This window comes from Xiphophorus couchianus, chromosome 24 (assembly GCF_001444195.1).
Source record: "Xiphophorus couchianus chromosome 24, X_couchianus-1.0, whole genome shotgun sequence".
Lineage (NCBI taxonomy): Eukaryota > Metazoa > Chordata > Actinopteri > Cyprinodontiformes > Poeciliidae > Xiphophorus > Xiphophorus couchianus.
The window spans coordinates 3,903,870-3,924,674 of NC_040251.1; the positions used below are offsets into that span (position 1 = coordinate 3,903,870).

General features: G+C 41.5%; 1 protein-coding gene across 3 annotated transcripts in view; it reads right to left on the minus strand.

Moving 5' to 3' along the window:
- Positions 1-20,805, minus strand: part of si:ch73-383l1.1 (receptor tyrosine-protein kinase erbB-4) — a 269,734-nt gene that overhangs the window by 83,157 nt on the left and 165,772 nt on the right. For all 3 annotated transcript variants that reach the window (XM_028011161.1, XM_028011162.1, XM_028011160.1), the window contains exons 4-5: positions 3,773-3,907; positions 1,886-1,951 (exon numbers count right to left, since the gene is read on the minus strand). In XM_028011161.1, coding sequence (XP_027866962.1) covers positions 1,886-1,951; positions 3,773-3,907 — 201 coding nt within the window. The remainder of the gene's footprint in view (positions 1-1,885; positions 1,952-3,772; positions 3,908-20,805) is intronic.

Genomic DNA, 20,805 nt, shown 5'->3' on the forward strand with positions numbered 1-20,805 from the left:
ATGCTGCCAAAAACGTTTGTTGGTATGTATCTGGAAACCCTGTTAGAATGTGACTATACAATGTTCATTAAATAATAATGATGGTCTGATTTTATTATATTGTAGAAAATTTAACCCGTTTTTATTCATTAAATAAAAAAATAACAGCAAAAATATGTTTTATTGCAGAGGAAAAGATCAAAATCTTCCTACAATTTAGCTCACTTTTAGCTGTGAGATGTTAGAGGGTTTCACTCCATTTCATCTCAATGGTGCCAAAACTAACTTTGACTAGGCCAGGATTTTCCATTTCTTCATTTTCAGCCAATTATTGCAAGACCTCAAAGTTTTATACCTTAGTTTTTTCTTTATCTTTTACTAAGTTTTGTGTCAGTCCTTAAAAAGTTTCTCAGTATTGCTAAAATTGTGTCCTAATTTTTATACATTGCTGTTCTCTTAAGGCTGTTTCCTGTTGTACATTGGAGCTAAGAAGCAGTTTTACACACCAGACAGAACGTTGCAGCCAACAATCAGAAGGTTGGAGGAATTAATGACTGGCAACATAACACTACAGATGTGGAACAACAACAGGCCTCTGCGGTTCATTAATCTGTGAAAAACAGCATTCGTTCTTCAAACTGCTAACACTCGCATGGGTTCACTTCTCGAGCATTCTGCCTGTTTATTGTTGCACAGCATGTTGGTTTATTAAATTATCAGCTTTTAATAATTCAATAAGAGCAGCAAGAAAATCCTCTCTAAAACAGCTGTTTTGTTTGTTTTTCTGAGCTCCTCCTTGATTTAGTTGTTGACACCAATGATTGTAACACTTACAATCATTGATACATTGTCAAGAAAATGTATCCACTGGTGGAAGCAACAGGTACATTTTCTTATTTATATAAAAATCAGACAAAATGAATCTGAATGCTCCATCTTCTCCTAAAGAACCCTTTACTTTGCTTTTGAACAATCTTCTCCACTGGTGCCCCTGGTTTGAACTTAACTCTATGGAAAAATAGGAACCCAATCCATCTGGGGATTAGATGTGTTGCACAATTACAACAGATTTAATCAAAAATGACTTATAACCCCACTTGGCCCTACGTGTCATGTAGAATCTTAACCGGTTCATCTCCATTTTTTGGAACAACCTGGTGATTTGACTGACATCAGACTGCATTCATTGATTGGCCAGCGATAGTTGGCGAGACGGCGAGCAGAAAATCAATAACTCTACAGTCAAACCTTGAGATCCAAGGACTTCATTCTAATGCCAGGCAACATTTTCAATCCCAGCTAAGGTCTTCATTTGTTCTAGGTTGTATTTAGATGCAACCTAGAACAGCCCCATCCTAAATACCGTCTAGGTTTGATCTCCATGGAGTTATTTCAATTGATGTCCATAAAGCCTGTCTGAGGCCCAGCTAAGGCTTACAAAGGTTCCCCAAAGGGTTTTCTGGTCTGTAATGGTCCCACACCAAAACTAATGTCAACTCATCCTAAAAATGATCCACATAGGACTCACAAACACATGTTAGTTTATAAAACATTTGCACATGGGTGCCATGTGGGTATAAAATAGTGATAAAAATAGGCCCTCTTATATTCTGTTCGGTCACAATGGATGCTCATCATCTCTGGATAAGGAGTAGAAGCCACTTTAAACTGATCCTCCTAATACCTATATGAGAGCCAGATAATACCTACATAGGATGTCTAATGAGTTTCCCAGATAGTGGTTGTGTTTGGCAGACTGTGATTCAGTGGGTAAATTAAAACTTTTGAAAGGCAGAAAGTCTAGAGAGCTAATGGTAAATACCATATATGTGCATCAAGTCTTTTAGTAATAACAAGGTCTGGGGTTGCCATGGAGAAGATCCAGATATAAACTATCCACACTCACATGTTTGACACTGGCTTTCCTGAGGACCCCAGCAGCGTCCGGTGCAGGAGCGATGGCAGCGCCTGCCTGGAAAACAAAGCAAAAACACGTCAGACAAACGCCAAAGAAACCGACACGTCGCAGCGAGCGGGGAGCCAAAACTTTCTCCTGACTGGTGACAGGGACACAATTGTGGAAACTCCTGAGCTGAGTAGACAATAGAGTGGTTGTGGTCGGTGAGGAAGAGGAGCGTGAAAACGCGCCCTCTACTCCCTTTCTGTCAGGGAAAGTGGGACCTGACAGCGCTCATCTGGCTGTGGCCCATCATCAAGACTTAATTGACTATGGGTTAATTACACAGTGAGTGGAACAACGCCGCCGACTGTCACCCGGCCCCTTTAGCCACTCCCACCACAGGTCCCTAATGTTAAATACTGACTACGTCTTGGCAACGGGCGCCAATTTGGCAACCTCCACTCCCACACACTCTCTTGTCATTTTTGTTGGCCCACCTCCTCCACACTTTAGTGCTTTACCCGCCCCCCCTCCATCAGCACTAGCTAATCAACAAAATAACAATGTTCCACACATTTTGCATCTAAAGGTCTCTCCCAAAATGTTTTTCTTGGTCTTTCAGTAACCTGCCGTCCATGAGGTCTGGTTAGCTACGGTTTCAAGTTGTTGAGATGCAGATACAATTTTGCTCAAGATCTTGATAGAGCAGAATAACGGATTGGTTGTTTTGTGAATTTCATATCCACTAATCCAGATTAAAGGCACCCGTCTGATTCTATTAGAAACCTCCAAAGAACCAGCGTCCTCGATGTTTCTTCTCCTCAATCGACCGTCGTTTGCGTTGTGTCCAAACACTCCCATTGTGGTCTCTTCTGTCCAAAGGGCGTCACTCCAGAGGTCGTTATGGTTTCTTCAGATGCAACTTTGCAAAAACGCTTCATTCTTTATGCACTTTCTTTCAGAACTCTTCCAGTTTTGCAGCGTCTTTGAGCATTGTCTAGTCAAAACTTGGGTTGAATTTGCTGAGGAAGCCTGGCAAGACAGAAGGATCATCATCTGACTGTTGATTTCTACATTTATTTACTGATAGTTGCAATTGTTGGTCGATGATGATGATATAATCTACTGGCACTCTTGTGTGGAGTGATACTTTTTTTTTTGTTTTGACACATTCTATTGTCCCTCATTTTTAGAACTTTGATTGTATGTCTCTTTGTTTTTATGTCTTTTTTTTGCCTTTTTACTTGCTGTAACACTAATTTCCCTTTGGGACTTGAATGAATCTGAAGCTTGGCAACTTTTTCCAATGTTTTTCACTCATGACGAATCTCTCTCACTCCAAAGTGTTTTAAAGCCCCTTCCATATTGATGTGCAGCAACATTTCCTTATCGGCAGCATTTTGTTAACTCCGGTTTGTCTCAGAGCAGCAAACTGCCAGAGGGCAAGCCTCTATAGATGTGGTCACAGTAGAGAGGATAATTTATTCTAGTTAAATTCACAAATTGTCCAGACAAACCTCATAATTTATCCTTTCAACTCACCCAAAGGTTGAGATACACACACAGAAAAGTTTGCAAGAGTCTGTCTTCAACCGCCAGTTCGTCTGACACCAAATGTCCACCGGACAGAGAGGGAAGCGCGCCACTTCAAACTAGCTGTCAGTTTTATTGAGATTTACAAAGAGCCCAGCCGACAGCAGCTCCATGGGCTTTGCTGCAAAAGCCCTGCTGGTTTCAACTCCACTGGAAAGGTTCGCATGTTGATCTAACACCAAGTGATTTCGCTTCCAAATCCCCAGCAGGCAAACAGAATGAAATAAAAGCGATAGGTCATGAATGTTCAAGCGTGGTCCAGGGGTGGGGGGGGAGGGCGAGCTTTTGGACTTTACTCACATCCGTTGTTGCTGTTGTTGGACGGAACCACCAGCAGCTCCGCCTGGGGGTTCTTGATAATGTCGCGCCAGTGGATGTTGTCAGTATGGCACAGGAACTTGTTCTGGTCCACGTAGACGCCGCCGCTCAGTATCTCTGCACGGGGAGAGAAAAGGTAGAGGGAGACAGGAAGAAAAATGAGCAGAGAGCCGTGGATTTATGGCGCATTTATGGCACATGTACACCATGGCAGGAAATCAATACTTCAAGGTTAACTCTTATGGTTCTTTTGTGTGGAAGCCCCGCGTTGCAAACGGCGTTCCCTTGAAGCGCGTCTGAGCATGAAGGTAAATGCTATTGACAAATGTGCGCCGTAATTCAATGCCACGTCCACAAGCACTGATGGCTGGAATAAAGAGACTAATCAACTAAAGGCTGCTGGATGGATTTCACATGCAAACTTAACAACAAAAGCTTTTAAGGAGAATATATTGTGTAATTTTAAAATTAAGCGATTTCATTTAGCTGCAGAATTCCTCAGTCTTGAAGGCAAACAACAGGCTGAGACAGGAGACTGATGCATTTAGAGCATCTGCTGACGTTTATCTGAAAGTGAACTTGAATCACCAAACACACTCGATTTCCTTCAACTAAAGGCTGGCTCTTCTTACAGATTGCATCTTTTCATATTTTCTTTTCAGATGCCCAACCACTCAAACACATTTTATTGAAATTGTGTGTTCTAGACCAACTCTAGTGTTGAGTAGTAGTGCACCGATTTCAGTTTCTTGATGATCGCCGACCATTTAAACTCTCGAGAGACTGATTTGGATTTTTTTTTTTTTGCCTGAGAAGTCGCTAAGTTGGAAACAGTGGATTGCTTTTGTTTGAGATGACCTGGTAGGTCTGACAAAATGAGAAAAATGTATCAATTATAAAAATTTATTCATTATTTTTAGTTGCTTAACAGTGACTTAATGACATAATACATTAATGAAACAAGAAGAGTAGTCTGATTTCTGTGCCTACATCACTTCCTGAGCTAGAAAGCCAAATTTATGCCATTCTTAAATTGTCATCAAGGGCCGCACAAAATCATTCCAAGGGCTGCAAACGGCCCCTGACCCACACTTTCAACACCCCTTTACTAGGGTTTCCATAGGTTGGTTTCTGTACTGGATTTTACTTTGAGATATATTTCACATTAATATAAAAACGTCCTTCTTTTTATTCCCTGGCATAAAATCCCATTTGAACACATGAAGGTTTGTGTCTGCGGCTCAGAACAACAGCAGCTGCTAAATGAAATCGGGTTTCTGAACCATGTGACTTTACAGGAAGGTTAGCGGCGCCGCCGTAAAGGCGGGATCCCCATACAGAGCAGGCTGAAACAGCAAAAATATGTTTTTCTCAAGGACCGGTAGCCTTAACAGATGCCAGAGTAGGATAATAAAGCCTAATCCCTCTCTATGTTACTAATCCAGGTTTTGGACACAGACTCTGACTATAATGATGCGGCGGTAATCCACCTCCCTCCCGAGCCGTGACCTGCGGCGGCAGATCCACCGCCGCCGCCGCCGCTTCCTCTGCAGCTGCTACCCGGTGCATCGCTAAACCTCCAGAAGAGGGTGGAGGGAGGGGATTTAGATGCAATCACCTCGCATTCCCTATATCCTCCAACATGAAGCCTTATTCCAGGAAAGCACTTGTCATAATAAATGAAATTTAATTTAAAATAAGTTGGAATGCGGCTCAGATTAGAGACGGATAAACTCAGAAGGAAAAGAAGGGCATTGTCTCTCCGGGCAGATTATTAACAGCGTATGAATTATGCGGACGCCTCGGCAGCTCGGGAAGCCGCACACAGGAAGCTAATCATTACCATCCGACACCCTGATTAAGGAAGTGGGCCTTGGTGGAGACAGGGACATTCATTCACGGCCTCTTTAGAGGTGACATGGCGCTTCGTCTGCTTGCTGAACGGCCTGCAGCACCCGGTTCATGTAATCATGTTCCCGTCAGCGCGGAGCATCCATCACCGCACGCCCCCCCCATTTACAAGCAGAAACATTCGCGAGCTCCCTTCAAGACGACGCAAAGAACGCTCTTAGAAGAAACGACGCAGGGTGAGACAGATGGGTGACCTGAGGTGACCTTGGTCCGACCTCAGCCCAGATCCCTGCAGCGCTGTGACGGACGCGGAGAAAAGGACGCCGAACTGTAACCCAAGGCGGCCCGCCGCTCGGTAACGGCGGCCAGCCTTGAGCTTCTGAATGATGTCTGAGTTTAGGTGGAGCTCCGAACTCAGCAGATGTTCCCGGTGGGTCTGGAGAGGTGGAGGGGATTAATGGTGGTCCAGAAGTCAATGCAGCATCTGGACACTCAGCTTCTGTCGCTTCATCCACATTACTGCACAAATACTTAATATTTTATTAAACTAATGTTTTTCTGCACCCCATCATAGTTTTTCCACCTCTACACATTGCACTGCAGAAAACGGCACAACCAAATTAAATCTCTCCAATTCCTTTGATTTAAATTGAATTTTTATTACATTTTATATAAAAAAAATAAAGATTCTGTGACATACGTTCTTGTAATAAAACAGATGAACCGATAAATATAAGGAGATGATTTACAGGCCCAGCCACTGTCCAGCAAGACAGCAGTGGTTATAGGGACATTATTGACTTAACACAAGTGCTGGAGAGGCTTCACGTTCCCAAGACAGCCAAAAAGGTAAATAGCAGAAAAAGTCAAAAATGACAAACTGAACTACCTTTCCCACCTGGGACCTTTGGGTAATGGCAGATATAATGGATTTTGATACTTTCTGGAGAGCCGTCCCTCTGTCAGGGCCCGACTCGGCCCCCAGATGTTCCTGTAAATGCCAGCGGCCGCACTCCAGCACACAAATTGCTGTCCATCCAAGCAGCGGCGCTAACTCTTCCAGAGGCGGGGATGACAAGCCTGGACCAGGTGGCCATTCATTACCGGGGCCGCGGCCGCCTGCTGCACTCCGGCACCGCCGATAACTCCAGGTTTCCATCAGGAAGCCACAGAGGACGGATCGGCTTCCCTTTTGATTCACAGGTCATCGTAAAAACTAGCTCTCCGCATCGCTGGTGGACGCTCAGGGCCTGTGCAGGCACGGGAAGTGTTTTTAACAGCTGTTCTCAAATGAACGTCAAACTAATTGATGCTCTACGGAAGGCCTGACATGCAAAAAAAAGAGATGAAAAACAAAAGAGTAATCGGATAAAACGGTCAACAATGGTTTTAAGATTATGTTTCTATAACAATTCAGAGCAACACAAACAAAAAAAGACTAACTCCAAATGTTATTCTTCATAAATTTGAAATAGAATTGAATTTGATATTTATTTAATTTGGAAAAAAGAAAAAAATGTGCAAAACTCAAGAAAAAAGTGATGTGTGATACTGTTTAAACAGCAGTTGGGGTTTATTTTACTCATATAATTACATCAAATAGTATTAAAGAAAATTTGTGACACTATTGGCTTTCCATATAACTACTGGTCCTCTTCAGTTGCCATAAACTACTGGAAAGAGAAATAAGAATAAAAAACAAGCAGACAATCAATGAAGCTAACTTTGTTCATCATTTCTGGAAAAATAAGGACACTAACAAAATAGCAAAAAATATGACTACTTTTTTTGTTTTATTTTGTGAACTTACTTGTGGAAATAAGGCAGATTTTTGAGAACCATTGAAATATTACACATCATGATATATGTAGAATTTCACCAGTTTTTAATTAGTCTGACATTCTGCTTAATGCCTAAATGTCAGTTATTAAATCACGCCACATTATTATGATACAATTTATCACTAAAACATTTAAACTTGTTAAACCCTTAAAATAAAATATAAAACTATTAGTCTGGTTAAAAATAAAATGTAATATATCCAAAATGTGAAACTGAAACTATTAAAAAGAATGCTAAAAAATAACAATTTGATGTTCTGTCTTTTAAAAATTCTAAAAATATATTTATGTATAAGTGGAGGGCATTATGTTTGTGTAAAAGTTCAAATGTTCCAAAATTCAAGACAAGAAAATTTAGCTGAAACATGAAACCTGGAATTAAAAACAACTTAACCATGGTCAGAGTAGCGCCTGCTCCAAAAGTAAAATTATTCAAAGATGTTAAATAAAAAGGTTTAAACATTTTCTGATTATACTTTTTTTTTTTTTTTGAATGAACTGCAAAAATGACTAGAACTAGAATAATAGAACATGACACCGTTTGGCTGCTAAGTCTATCAATATTTTGAACAATAACTTCTTATTTTAGGCTGAACATTTTGAGAATCACAGCTATAGAATTCAATACGGTATAATTAGTCATTTTACTTCGAGACGCTGCGTTCTTTCAAAAAATTTGTTCTTCACATAAATTTGCCAGGAAGTTCTTGATTTCAATCAGAGCTTGGCTACATTTTACAAGTGGGGCCCCAATCTGGAGCCTTTATCTCCCGTTTCTAGTATTCTGTATGTTCCACCGGCGCCGTCGCTCGGTGCCGCCGGGCGCTGTGCTCCCCGTGAAGTCGTTTTATGTGCGAACAAGGCCGCCGAGGGCCCCGCTGCCATATGGTCAGGTCATGTTTTGCTTCTGGTGTGGCGTTTTTGCTACAGATCTCTTGGCACTGGAAGAAAAAAAAAAAAGAAGCTCTCAGCGTAATGGAGGAGTAAGATTCTTGGCGAGGGGAGGTTGAAGTGTCGGGTTGAATCAGAGGTACGAGCCAAAGCGTGCGGTGGAACACGATGTGGGCTGGGATTGGGAGAATTCCTCAAAATATACAAAATAAATGTATTAAGTTAATACCCTCACTGTATTAAAATGAGATATTTACCCACTTCTCGTGGATTATGGAGTGTGTCAGCTATTCTTTTGGTCTTAACCTGCTTTTTTATTTCATTTCAGAGATACTCTATTGAGGAAGACGTGTAGAATACAGTAGGTCTGACACTTGATCCTCAGTTACCTTCTCTCAAATACTTCAGGTAAGAAGTCTTGAAATATCTCTCTACCAAACCCATTTTTGAGTTAATTCTACAATTACCTAAAAAGAAACTAATTACCCAGAAAAAGTCTATATGTAGAAAGATTTGGAGGAGATTTCTAAGGCAGAGGATTAGGGTAGCCTAACCCTAACCCTACGGATGCATGATATTATCGGCATGTATCGGCCGATATTAGCTGTAAAATTTAATATCGACATCGGCCATTCTGTCAATGACCGACATTGACATTGTTTTTATATGACAAACCAGTGACAATGATGCCTGCATAGAATAGCACAACGTCAAATTTGCGCTGTTTGACTGTTGTCGTTGTCTTAGAAGGTGCAGATATTAAGAAATTTGACATTAAACATAATGCAAGATGAAAGTGTTACATCATTTTCAGCCTTCTTTTTAGCATTTGGTAGCAGGCTAAATTGACAAAGATAATAAAGTATTTTAAGTCCACAGTAGAAAAAGCCATATAGTTTCAATAATGAGCTATAGGAAAAAAAAATATCGGTATTGGTATTTGTTATCGACCAAATGAATTGTAGCATTTTAGCGTATCGTGCATCCCTACCTTTATCTTACGCACAATGAGTGCTTGGTTCTGATCTCCATATAGTCCACATGTTTCACGTGTACCAAACACATATCAATTTTTTGTCATCTTAAGATTTTATACAACAGTATACAAGAACCAGATGAGAAATTGGGTGAAAAAGTAAAGAAAATCCCCAAAGTACTGATATGACTTTAAAGACTACATCAAGTTGTTTCTGTGTTTCAGTTGAAGACTTAAGCCAGGAAGTCTGAGTGTCCTGACAGCGGTACCGTGACCGTTTATTGATTATTACTGTTGAACCAAACAAGGTAAGAGCAGCAGCGTTGGCTTTCTTCACAACATTCATCTGTACAGCAACATTCCCAGAATGGGGAAAAGACTGTTAGCGAAAGTAAGAACCATTTCCGTGCCCGTCTGCCTTTATAAGCCAATTAAGCCCATTTCATAGGCATTCAGCTGAGCACAGTCCTTCAGTTTGAAGTAGTTTCCAGGCAATGATAGCCAAAGCACCAATCAGTGACCGCGGCTCTGAACGAAGCCTGCTGATGAGCTTTCATCAGTGCTGCTAGCCACTTGTCCCGCATCTCTTCCCCTGCCTAATTACGCTGATGAATAAGGCTGCGACAGCGATCCGTCCTCCGCTGATGAGTCCGTGCGTTTACCCTTATTGTTGCGTCTTAGTGGCGGGCGTGTCGCTTGCGCGCCCTGGGCATCCGCCCTCTGCTCGTCTTCATTAGGATCATCCTTCAGAAACACTCAACCCCGGTTCTCACCCGTGCTCCTGTTGTTTTTTATTTGAGTCGAACTCAGCGAAAAGCAACAAGAATCAGCCTCTGAAACCCTACCTGGTTTGGCATTTTAGGTGTCCAGCCCTGGCCTGTGTGAAAACTCACAATCAGAAACAGCGTCTGACAAACTCTGTACATTTGAGGCTTTTATTTTGAAGGTGACGTCTCTCCACCCCAACCTAAACATCCTTCCAAACAATGATAGTTCCTATAAGAAATCTTTGGGTAAAAATGTTCAAAAAGGAAAATTGTCAAAAAGTAAAGATTTATCAATATATATATATATATTTTTAAAATTTCTTCCTAAGTTAAATTGTTCTGATCTGTTTGTGTGGATTTAAATGACCAGACTATATTGTTGCTTATTTTTCCAACATATTTTGTTGTAGATGACGTCTGCGGTTAATAGATATTTTATATTGCAATCATTTTTTATCTGGTGATCCAAAATTGTGTAAACTTTGGCTAGGTTGCCTGTTTTGTGTTCAATTTCAAATGTTGACGTCTTCACTGCATATCTGAGCCACTCCCTCCTATTCAAAATATACTTTCTGAATACATGACAGTTGCACTTCAAACTCTGGTAGTTTCATTCCCTGGGGTTAAAATCCATACAAATGTTCCGTTTTCACACCAGACGAAGGTAAGTTGCAGAACGTTTCTTTTTCTATAGCCAGTGGTTCTGGTGCCAAGGTGTGAAAACTATTTTGGTTCCGTTTTATCAGAGTAGCAGAGTCGGTGTTTTGAGGCAGCATTATTGACTTCAATAGGATGTTTTTTATGTTGAAGAGACGTAGATAACACAAAGTGACTTTACAGAAGCCCTAAAATACTCAATTGTCATTGTGAAATGTTTTACATGTTATTGCTAGCTTTATTTTTCCCCCCCTGCAAAACAGTGATTTTACTAAACAACAGAAACTAACTTAATTTCACCAATTTAAAATGTTGAAACAAAACCATCTGACATCTCTAAGATCAGAATTCCTCCTCTTTTTCAGCTGGTTGAGGAGTTTCTTGCTTGTTCAGTCTGTTTCAAGTCGGTGTATAGCATCTCAAAGTGATCAAGATCTGTGCATTGACTAGGCCTGGATTTTCAGACAGTTCTGTAGGTGTATTTTGGATGATGGTCATGTTGTAGGATGTAGATCTGCCTCAGAATGCTGACTTGTGACCCCTGATGCGTGGCCATTTTATGTGACATAAATATTATATTCCTTACAAGACATTGCCTCCTTTTTTTGCTCCACTTTTATTGTGCTAAAGTTGGCCCTTTGCTCCTTTTTTATGTTATATTCTAAAAAAAAACTGTGATAGAGTAAAAATATATATATATTTATTCAGGGGATTCAACATTTATGAAACTAATATGGATATGAACGCTGGGTGAGTTAAGATCTTCCACGGACTTTACAGAAGAAGTCAGTTCTCTGCTGTGATTGGACGGCTTACTAACCAGCAGAAAATGACGTTTTAAGAATTAGAAATAAAAACGTTTGACACGCGCGCAAAATTGCACAACTAGATTTTTGGTGAAAAGTACAAAATCTCTGCTCTTAAGAAAATGTTTAGTCAGATGGATAAACATTTTCTTCTCCCATTGATCTAAGTTAAGCTAAGCTAAGTTAGTTTTTAACATTTAATGATTCCATATTTCTTTCTTCAATGCCGTTTTTTATTTCAACAAAAAGTGAATCTAGAATATTTTCTTAAGTGTTAAGAGATTCCATAACCATTTCCCCAACATTTAGGTTTTCTGTAAGATGTAATTCAGTGTTTTTCTTACGTAGTGAGTAATTCCATAATCTTCAGCTCAGCATTAAATTATTTCATAATACAATTTTCATCATTGTGCCCTTCAACATATTGTTTCCCCTTAAAATTATATGATGCTTATCCTCAGTGCTTGGTGATTCTGATTGAGCGCTTAGCTGTTTTAAAATTAAAGTCCAGGTATTTTCTTAAAATATAACCAACTTAAAGTATTAATTATGTATTTTTTTTGCCAGAGGTTATAAAATGAAAAAGAATAATGTTTTTATGGAGAGACGTTTTGACATAGATGTGATATGCAAGCTATTAAAAACAGTTCAAAATTAAATTCAAGTTTTGTATTTTCTTTACAAAGAAATCCTGTAATCTGAGGCAAACTCCTGACTCCTCTGTAAAACAAGCACCAGTCCCCGAGGTTAACCCCCTTACCCTCCAGCGCCTCCAAGTGTGTTTACATTAAAGCGGGCTGTTGAGAAAGCGGCTACGTAAGTGAAAACGACTTCCCAAATTCTATGAATAAGTATTTCGCATCCCGCCTGCATGCGGGGTAAATGGCTGCAGATTGCGAAGGGCACGCAGGCGGAAAACAGGAGCCGGTTCGCCGTCAGGCAGGTGGAGGAGATACGCTCTGGTGTTGTAGTGACCAAAATGAAATCAAGCTCCTAACGGTGCGAGTTAGGAAGTTAGAGGGAAATGTCGGGTGCGTTGTATTAGTCACACCCCTAAAAAGCTGCCAAAGCCGTTTGTGCTCCGTTTTATAAACGATACAATCTTTCCAAGTGAGATCCTCTGACTTCAGAGAAACCGCCTCTGCACCGTGGAGGCGGCTCTCCCGAGTCCCGTTTCCCCTCTTCTCCATTATTAGCCCTGCCAGCCAAGGAGATATTGCGGCGGGTGACGAATGAGTGAGGGGCGACAGCGCGGGGGAGGTCCAACCCCGTCTCTCTGACTTAGCCCCACCCTCCAGGAGCCGGCCGCCGCGGCCCTTCAGATAACCATAATCGGGTTTTAAAGCCCCCAGATTAAATTTAGCAGCCTGGACTGACATTGTTTTGCAGTGAATCCTGATGAAAAATGCTTCACCTTAGGAGATTATGGATGCTGTGTAGGTGGGAGGGTGGAGATAGCAACCCCCACCAACACCATCACCTTAAAGCTTCAATGGACGCTAAATGAATCCCTGCCATCACTTTCTTCTCCCCCGGCCACCTCCATCTGAATACCGCTTGATGAGCAGCCATGTTTACAAAAGAACTGGGTGTTACTCTACCTTTGGTGATGAGAGCTTGAGAAGGGGGGTGGGGATATTTCTTTAATTATTATTATTATGTTTTAGGGGTGACAAAAAATGCAATCACGGCGAACCACAAGCCGGTAAATTCAATAATGGAGGCAAATGAAAATGGAGCTGGAGACACGGAGCACTTAAAGGGCCGGATGGGCTTCAGTCCTAATAGGCCCTCTTCTGTCACCGCTTCCTGCATTCAGATGAAGCCGAGGCAGAGGCCCTCCAATCAGCAAAGGGCAAACAAAAGAACATGCCAAACACAACGAGGGGAGGAGGGTGGGAACGCCAATGAAGGTTAAATGTTGGATCAAAGTTCTCGATCACTGCTGTCTGTTGCATCAGTCAATTCATACATAAATATGTTGAAAATATTGAATATTTAGATTTCCTCTGATTACCAATGCAGTCATCAACACTGTTTTGAATTTGCAACGTTTAATGTCAAATAACTGCAGGGGTTTGAAGACGTTTTCACTTTTCCTCGTCCAAGATCCAGCTTTAAAGTCCAGATGATAAAGTCAGAAATCAGCAAAATAAATAAATATATATATATATATATATATATATATATATATATATATATATATATATACTGTATATATAAGCTTTGTTTTTTGAGGTTTATACCCTATTTTTTAATAGCTCCCTCTGAACCCCAGGTCAAGCAACTCACTCATCAAATAAATTGCCACTCTCGGTGCTCAACAACCCTCCGAGAAATTGCTGTGCTGTGTTTTTTTTTTCCTCTTTCCACAACGCCGGTGACAGGCTGTTTTACAGCAGAGTTACCCCCGACGAGCCGGGGTCCGCTCAGAGATTGAGCTGGAAATTGTGTTTGGGTACAATTGTTCAAGATTGCGACATCAAACTGAAATTTAAAGGGCACCGCGAACGAGCCAAGGGGGAGCCGTGACGGCAGGACGAAAACCGCTGAGCCGCCGGCCTCAGAACTTGAAATGTAGCTCTTATTATGTGCTCGCACGCAGAAAGAAAGTTTCCTGTGTGTGTTTTGCCGTCTGCGGATCGGAAACATGCACACGCTTCCGCCCTGACACAGATTTTGTAATTCAAGTAATAAACCATATTCCATATTTTTACCCTGCAGAATGGTTAGCAAGTGCTGAAACCGACCTAACCCCTCTGCATTAAAATTGACACTTACAATGGGCTAAATGGGCAATTTGTCATTCTCTGGCAAAGAGCTGCTGCACTCATCCCTCCGCTTGGATAATTTGGAGCACACAGACGACAGCACACACACCAACAAACCAACTCGGAACGGTAAATTGCCTCCATCTGGCACTACAGAATATTTAACATGACTTTTGATGAGTTTTTCCCCAACAAGAATTCAAGTCTTTTTATTTTGGCCATCTCTGGTTTACGACTTCTCCAGATGTGCAGCACACATTATTATTCATCAGCGATAGGGACTGGACGTGCTTTATTAGTGTTTTGAGATGCAGACGGGGCTCGGAGAACCCAAAGACATCACCGACGCGCGTCGGAGTCAAAGTGTCCGGAGACCCTGGAGGACAACTCTGTTTTCATCCGGACCCTAAATCATGCAAATGGGAGGCGATGTCAGAGCGTGGACGCCTCCGAGAGCAGAACAATCAGCCGGTCTCAGTGTAATTACTGTCAAATGGACACTTCCAGTCATCAGAAGGCCTGGTCTCAAGCACTGTTTACTGAAGGACAAAGTCAACTTTTGACCCTGGTAGTTTAATGGACATAAATGGACCAAAAGTGGTTTTGATTTATGCTTTACTTTGTTTAATCGGTCAAAATATCTCTCAAATGGAAGTAAATAAAAACTTTTTAGAGCCAACTGTTTAAGACCTGCAGCATACAGATGTCCATAAGAACCATTAGGAGGTTTCTACATGTTAACAGGTAGCCTATATGTTTGCTGAAGGTTATTGGAACCTTTGGCTAGAACGGAGTCTTTAAATACTAGGTCATCATTGGGCCATTCATCAGCCAAATCAACTCAGAACTGATTCACCAAACAAATAATCAACTTTCTGCTTTGATCATCATGGCCTTTAGACTAAAATCCCACAAAATCAGGTTCTTCCGTTGGGATTGTCGTAAAGCAAAAGTTAAATGAAACAGGGAAGCGCCTTATACTCTGTTGTGCTGTTTGTTCCTCCACAGGTGAAATTTGTGTGCATGGAACGGAGTCTGCTTTCAAGAGAAGGAAGTGGACTAAAGCGCCCGGCATTCTGGGTAAATGGAACCAAAACAAGCGCACAAGTCTAACACTAGCAGGAGAAACGGCTCAAAAGAGAAACTCCACAACCGCTATAACCTGATGCTACTCTATTTTAGCTTACATATATAGTTTATGGTTGCACTCAATGACTTCTTTAGAGGTTTTTGTGTCATTTCCTTCAGTGGTTCTTGGTGCAGCGCCCCCACAGACGAGGAGGGGAATGGGTTGCTTAAAGTGTTTGGTTGGTTTGACTCAGTGGTATAGCAGCTGAAAATGTTGCAGTTTTGGTCTCTAACTGACCAAAACCAAATTATCAGGTGGGAAAACAGCCTTAGATCAAAGTTTTCAAGAAGGAAATGATTCTGGCAAATGATTTTTTTTGTCTTTAGTCAAAAAAAAAAAAAGAAAAAGGTCAGCAGATTTAGGGACAAATCTGTTTCACATTTGTTGAACCACAGTAGTCCCTTATGGAGAAAAAGTTTGCTTTACTTTGTAGGGCTAGATTTCGTCATCAAGGTTAGTTGAGAGTGCTTGCACCGGACCGATGAGTCATTCTCCTCCAGCCAAAGAGTACCGAATCCCAAAGTGTTGAAGAATGATCTGGAAGGCTGAGTTTACAGGTGATATTAGACAATTCTTTGGAGCAAAAGTCAAGAGTTGCAACTGAGGTGATGTACGTAAGGTGCAGAGTCGGTTCACTCAGCTGGAGTCGGGTAACCTTAACGTCCAGGATCATCGTACAGGGCGGCGGACATACTGCCCTCAGGGGACTGCTTCCGATCCATTAGAGATCATTTATTCCTCCTTCCACGAGTGGTACGGCCCCTAATGGAGACAAACCAGGGGCCCCTCGGCTCTCTCTGTCAATGGACTTAAAAGACTCCCGCCGCAACACAACAATAAGCCTGAGCACAAGCATTGCATGACAATGACTGCTTGGTTGCAGAAATCAAGCCAAAGATGAAGCTTTGCCTTCTCCTGAGCATGAATATTAACGAGAGATAATTTAGTACATCAGGTCTTCAGTCTGAGTAGTGATTAGTCTTCTCCATCAAGAACATTTAAAGGTTTTGTATTGGAACTATCTACATCAAGTTGACATAAGCTAGTCGTCTCAAGAAGCTGCGGCAAAGGCGTTTTACACCAACTCGGAGTAAAAGTTCATATCATTGAGACGTCTGTGCAGATTTATGGGATGAGTTACATCACACCGAACTGGAGCTGCACTTTTGTTTTCAAAAAGGAATGTTGGTGCTTTGGTGTTTCTCTCCTCCAAAAAGGAGCTAGAAGGGATGAAAGAAAAAAAGAAAAAGAAAAAAAAGAGCAAAACTTTATTTCACAAGCAGACTGAAAGGGTTCTCTTGCTTTGCAGATTCACAACTGCAGCATTTCCTAGGATGGCAAAGCAGCGTTTGAAGCTGGGAGATATGTTTTAATCATCTGGTGCCTTAATGATGACACTGGATTCATTATTAATGGGCCCCAACTCTCTACTCTCTCCAGCTTTCCTCTAACGGTCCAGATCGAGAGTGCGTATTAGCATTAGCCGCTTTTGCTCTATTTGATCTTCCTGTAATTACACCACTTTCTGGAGATCACACCACAGGCTTTATGTTAAGTAAAGAGGCAATGGAGGGAGAATTCTTTGCCTAAACAAACTCCAAACGCAATTACGGCGGCTCCGTTCGCTCCTCCGTGTTCTTCCATCAGGAAAATCTGCGTGATTTCTGAAAGCAGCTGGCGAAACGCGTAAAGAAGTGATTAGGGAAGGTCCAACGCTTGACTGCCAATCTGTGCAACAGCTGCACTTTCACTTGACGGGCTGCACTACTTGGCTGAAATTTGACATGCGTTTAGCTAAAACTGCTAAGCTGCTCGACTAAAACCTTTACTCAAGAAAATATATTACAGAGCAGATCCCATCTGTGATGTGAAAACTCAAGGACCGTTGTATTCCTCAGACTCAGTCATCGGCGTTGCATAACGTGCTTATCATGCATAATGTGCGATGCACCCAGATTGAACGATAATGAGACGAAAATCTGAGAAAAAGACCAGAAAATAAAAAGTTTTGGATGATGTGAAACCTTCACAACCGCTAAACCAGTTTCAGCTTCATACTGTAACGAGATTTTGCAAGTATTGGATGAATTGGGTTTGGGTTGGACAGATCGGTTTGATCTATAAGAAAACATGAAGGCCAAAAAGAGAACAGAGAAAAGCTTGCCAGAAAAAAATGTAAATAAAGATCACAACTTCTGAAAAAAACATTTTTTTTTCTTTTTTTGACACGAGTAAGCTTGGATTATTTGTGGAGGATATATGTGTTGGCCTGGAAGAATGAGGTGCCAACTGTTGATCTTTGAAAACAGCCTCTAGACGTCCTCTGCCATGTCTGACATTCCCCAACATATAGCTCTAACTTAAAGCGCAGTCTTTCCCACAGGAACACACTTTCCATATTTGGGCTTCCACTGACTTTGAGCCCGTTCAATCATTCGCCCCTTTATTCCTTGTTTGGTCCCTTCCAGCGTTGTCTCTGGCTCAGAAATCACATGCCTCAAGATCTACCTGTTATCAGACATTACACAGCTTCATTAACTGAGGTATTTTTCTTGTACAATACATCTGGTATAGATGGAAAAGCAGCATTCAGCTTCTATGCACCGCAAATCTGGAACAAACTTCCGAAACAATGAGATCCTTTAAATCCAGACTCAAGTCCACCTGTTTAGAGCAGCTTTTGAAACGTAATCAATGAAACATTAATCAACATTCTGATGTGGAACGACGGCACTAGACAAAATGTTTCAATTGTTGACTTTGTATTTTTGTGGTTTTATGATCTAAAGTACTTTGAACTCCCTTGTTGCCGAAACGTGATATACAAATAAACTTGATTGATTGATTGATTGATTGATTGATTGATTGATTGACCCTGCTGAAATGCTACATTGTGCCCAGGTTTTACTTTTGGAGCTGACAGACGTCGGATATTTTAAAGAATTAGAGATATTTGTCCACTTTTTCATTTGCTACACTTTGTGCCATAGCATGATACTTCCCCCTCCACGCTTGACAGACGGTACATTGATTATTTGGCAACACTTTGATGCGGTAACACTGTCATAAACGTGACATAACACCTGACATGAAGATAATGGAGTGTTCATGAATGTTTAAGACTGCTGTCATGAGGTGTTATTCGGAAAATAATGACACTTTTAATGCAAAGTTGCATTAAAAATCCATTAAAATGGTCAACTTAGCATCGGAAGTGTCATTATTTTATTTTTAAACTTGCAGCTCTCTTCTGCGTAAGTTCTATTTTTATCCTTTTATAACACAATAATAAAATAAAGTTTGTTTTCCTCATTTATGCTCAATTTGTTTTTAAAATGAGTGAAATTCTGAGATTTTTCTGTTGACTGGGCAGAGGCGTGTGACCCGTGGAATCAATAGTCATGCTCTCGCAAATGAAGATGCACGTGGGGTTAATTATAACGAGGTCTATTAATCAATTTATCTCAGCGGCAACTGCTGTTGGTAGTTTGGCCTAAATACCTGCGAAATGCCCACACAAATGCTGCAATTAGTGCGACACGATTAGCTTCCAATCGGGGGAGGAAGCCGCAGCCCCAGTGAGCCTCAGTGGAAGCAATTTACATGAAAGAACAGAGAAATGATAAAAGAGGGGAAGGGAGGACTGCTACCTGGGTTCTGGACGTATGAATATGGGAGCATATCTGCCAAAGAATTTGGTCTACATCCATATGGACAGAAAAAAGGAGAATTAAACACAAAAAAGTGTCAGGAACAGGATCAGAGCGTTTCAAACGCAACACGTCATCAGTTCTGATGGCCTTTAAGATCCGACGGTCGTTACGCCTGCCACTGCTCAACGTGGGGTAATTAGCTCCGTGGTAACACGCTAAAGTGTGTACACAGTTCATATGGCTGCAGAGTTCAAGCTGAACAAGCTGCTGGTTTGACGCCTGCACAGCTGTCTGCAGACTGACTGCAGCAAAACTCAACCCAAATCCATCAGCGAAGGATTTCACAGCCCAGAGTCTGCAGGACCGAGCAGCTGGGACTTCTAATGGATTAGCACAAGTCATCAAGTTAGCTGGATCCTCATTAACGTTCGGGAAGGAACGAGGTGATCTGCTGGAGTAAGAGAGAAAAAACATGGAGGCCCAGGAGAATTCAAGGGACCAGTGCTGATCCAGAAGCTTTACTGGTTCTGCTTGAACTGCAGCACTGGACTGGGATAAAGTCTGGTGATCTGAGGAAGGCGGAGTGCCGGAAAGCGTATGCAGCCGTGGAGATGGGCCGCATATCACGCTCCGAATGCGTCTTTAACATCTTAACTGGCAACCAGAAATAAACACACTGCAAAGACACAAAATCTTACCAAGTATTTCGGTCAGGTTTCTAAGGTAAATATCTTAATACACTTGAAACTTGAAAGTTTTCAGCCAGATATACCAGATTGCTTTAAGTTAATTTCTTAATATTGATGAAAAAGTATTAGTTCTGTTGGCAGATTATTTCACTAATAACATGGGAAAAATATCTTGTTATAAGTGAAATAATCTTTCAATGGAACTGGCATTTTTTTCATCAAAACTAAGGAATTGTTGCCTTAAAACTAGCTCCAATTTCTTGGTGGAAAGTTACTTGCCATATCAATTGCACTAAGATATTCCTACTAGAAACGAGAGAAAAATACTTGCTAAGGCTTTGTGGTTTTGCAGTGCGCCGCTGATGCTAAACTTACACATCCACTGAGCTGCTGAGCAAAACGTGTCTCCTGCCACTTTACCTCGAGAGTCCTTAAGGTTGGTAAAAATAAAGGAAGTTTCTCATTTACCTGAGAAAAGCAGCATTTTCCTGCTTCTTTTGTGTCATTTGTGGAGCAGAACTTGTGAATCATCCAGGGATGAAGGTGCATTTAGGCTTTCCTTCCCTGGTTGGGGCTGTCAAACAGGTGCCCCCCCTCCCAACCCGCCCCCCGCTGCTGTACCGGCGCCGGATGTCAACACGCCCTTACAGCTCTCAGGAGTGCCTTATCACGGCATTCAGACTCCATAAAACGCTGCTTATCACAATAAATCTGGGGCCTAATATGGATCACTGTTTGCTCCCCGGCCATCAATCTCCAAAGCGGCGCTGCAAAGTCAATACGACATGGGCCTGCAGTAAATTCCTGCTGGGGAACTTTTTCTGCACCGATAGCTGTTCTCTTCCATGTGGCCGCTAGCTTTGAATAGAAACACGCAGCAATGTGTCTTTTTTTGTTGTTGTTGAAATCACAACAAATACAGTTGAGTACCTCAGTGTGTGCCGATGAACAGGAAGTGGCCATTTCTGACGCAGTCCTCTTTGT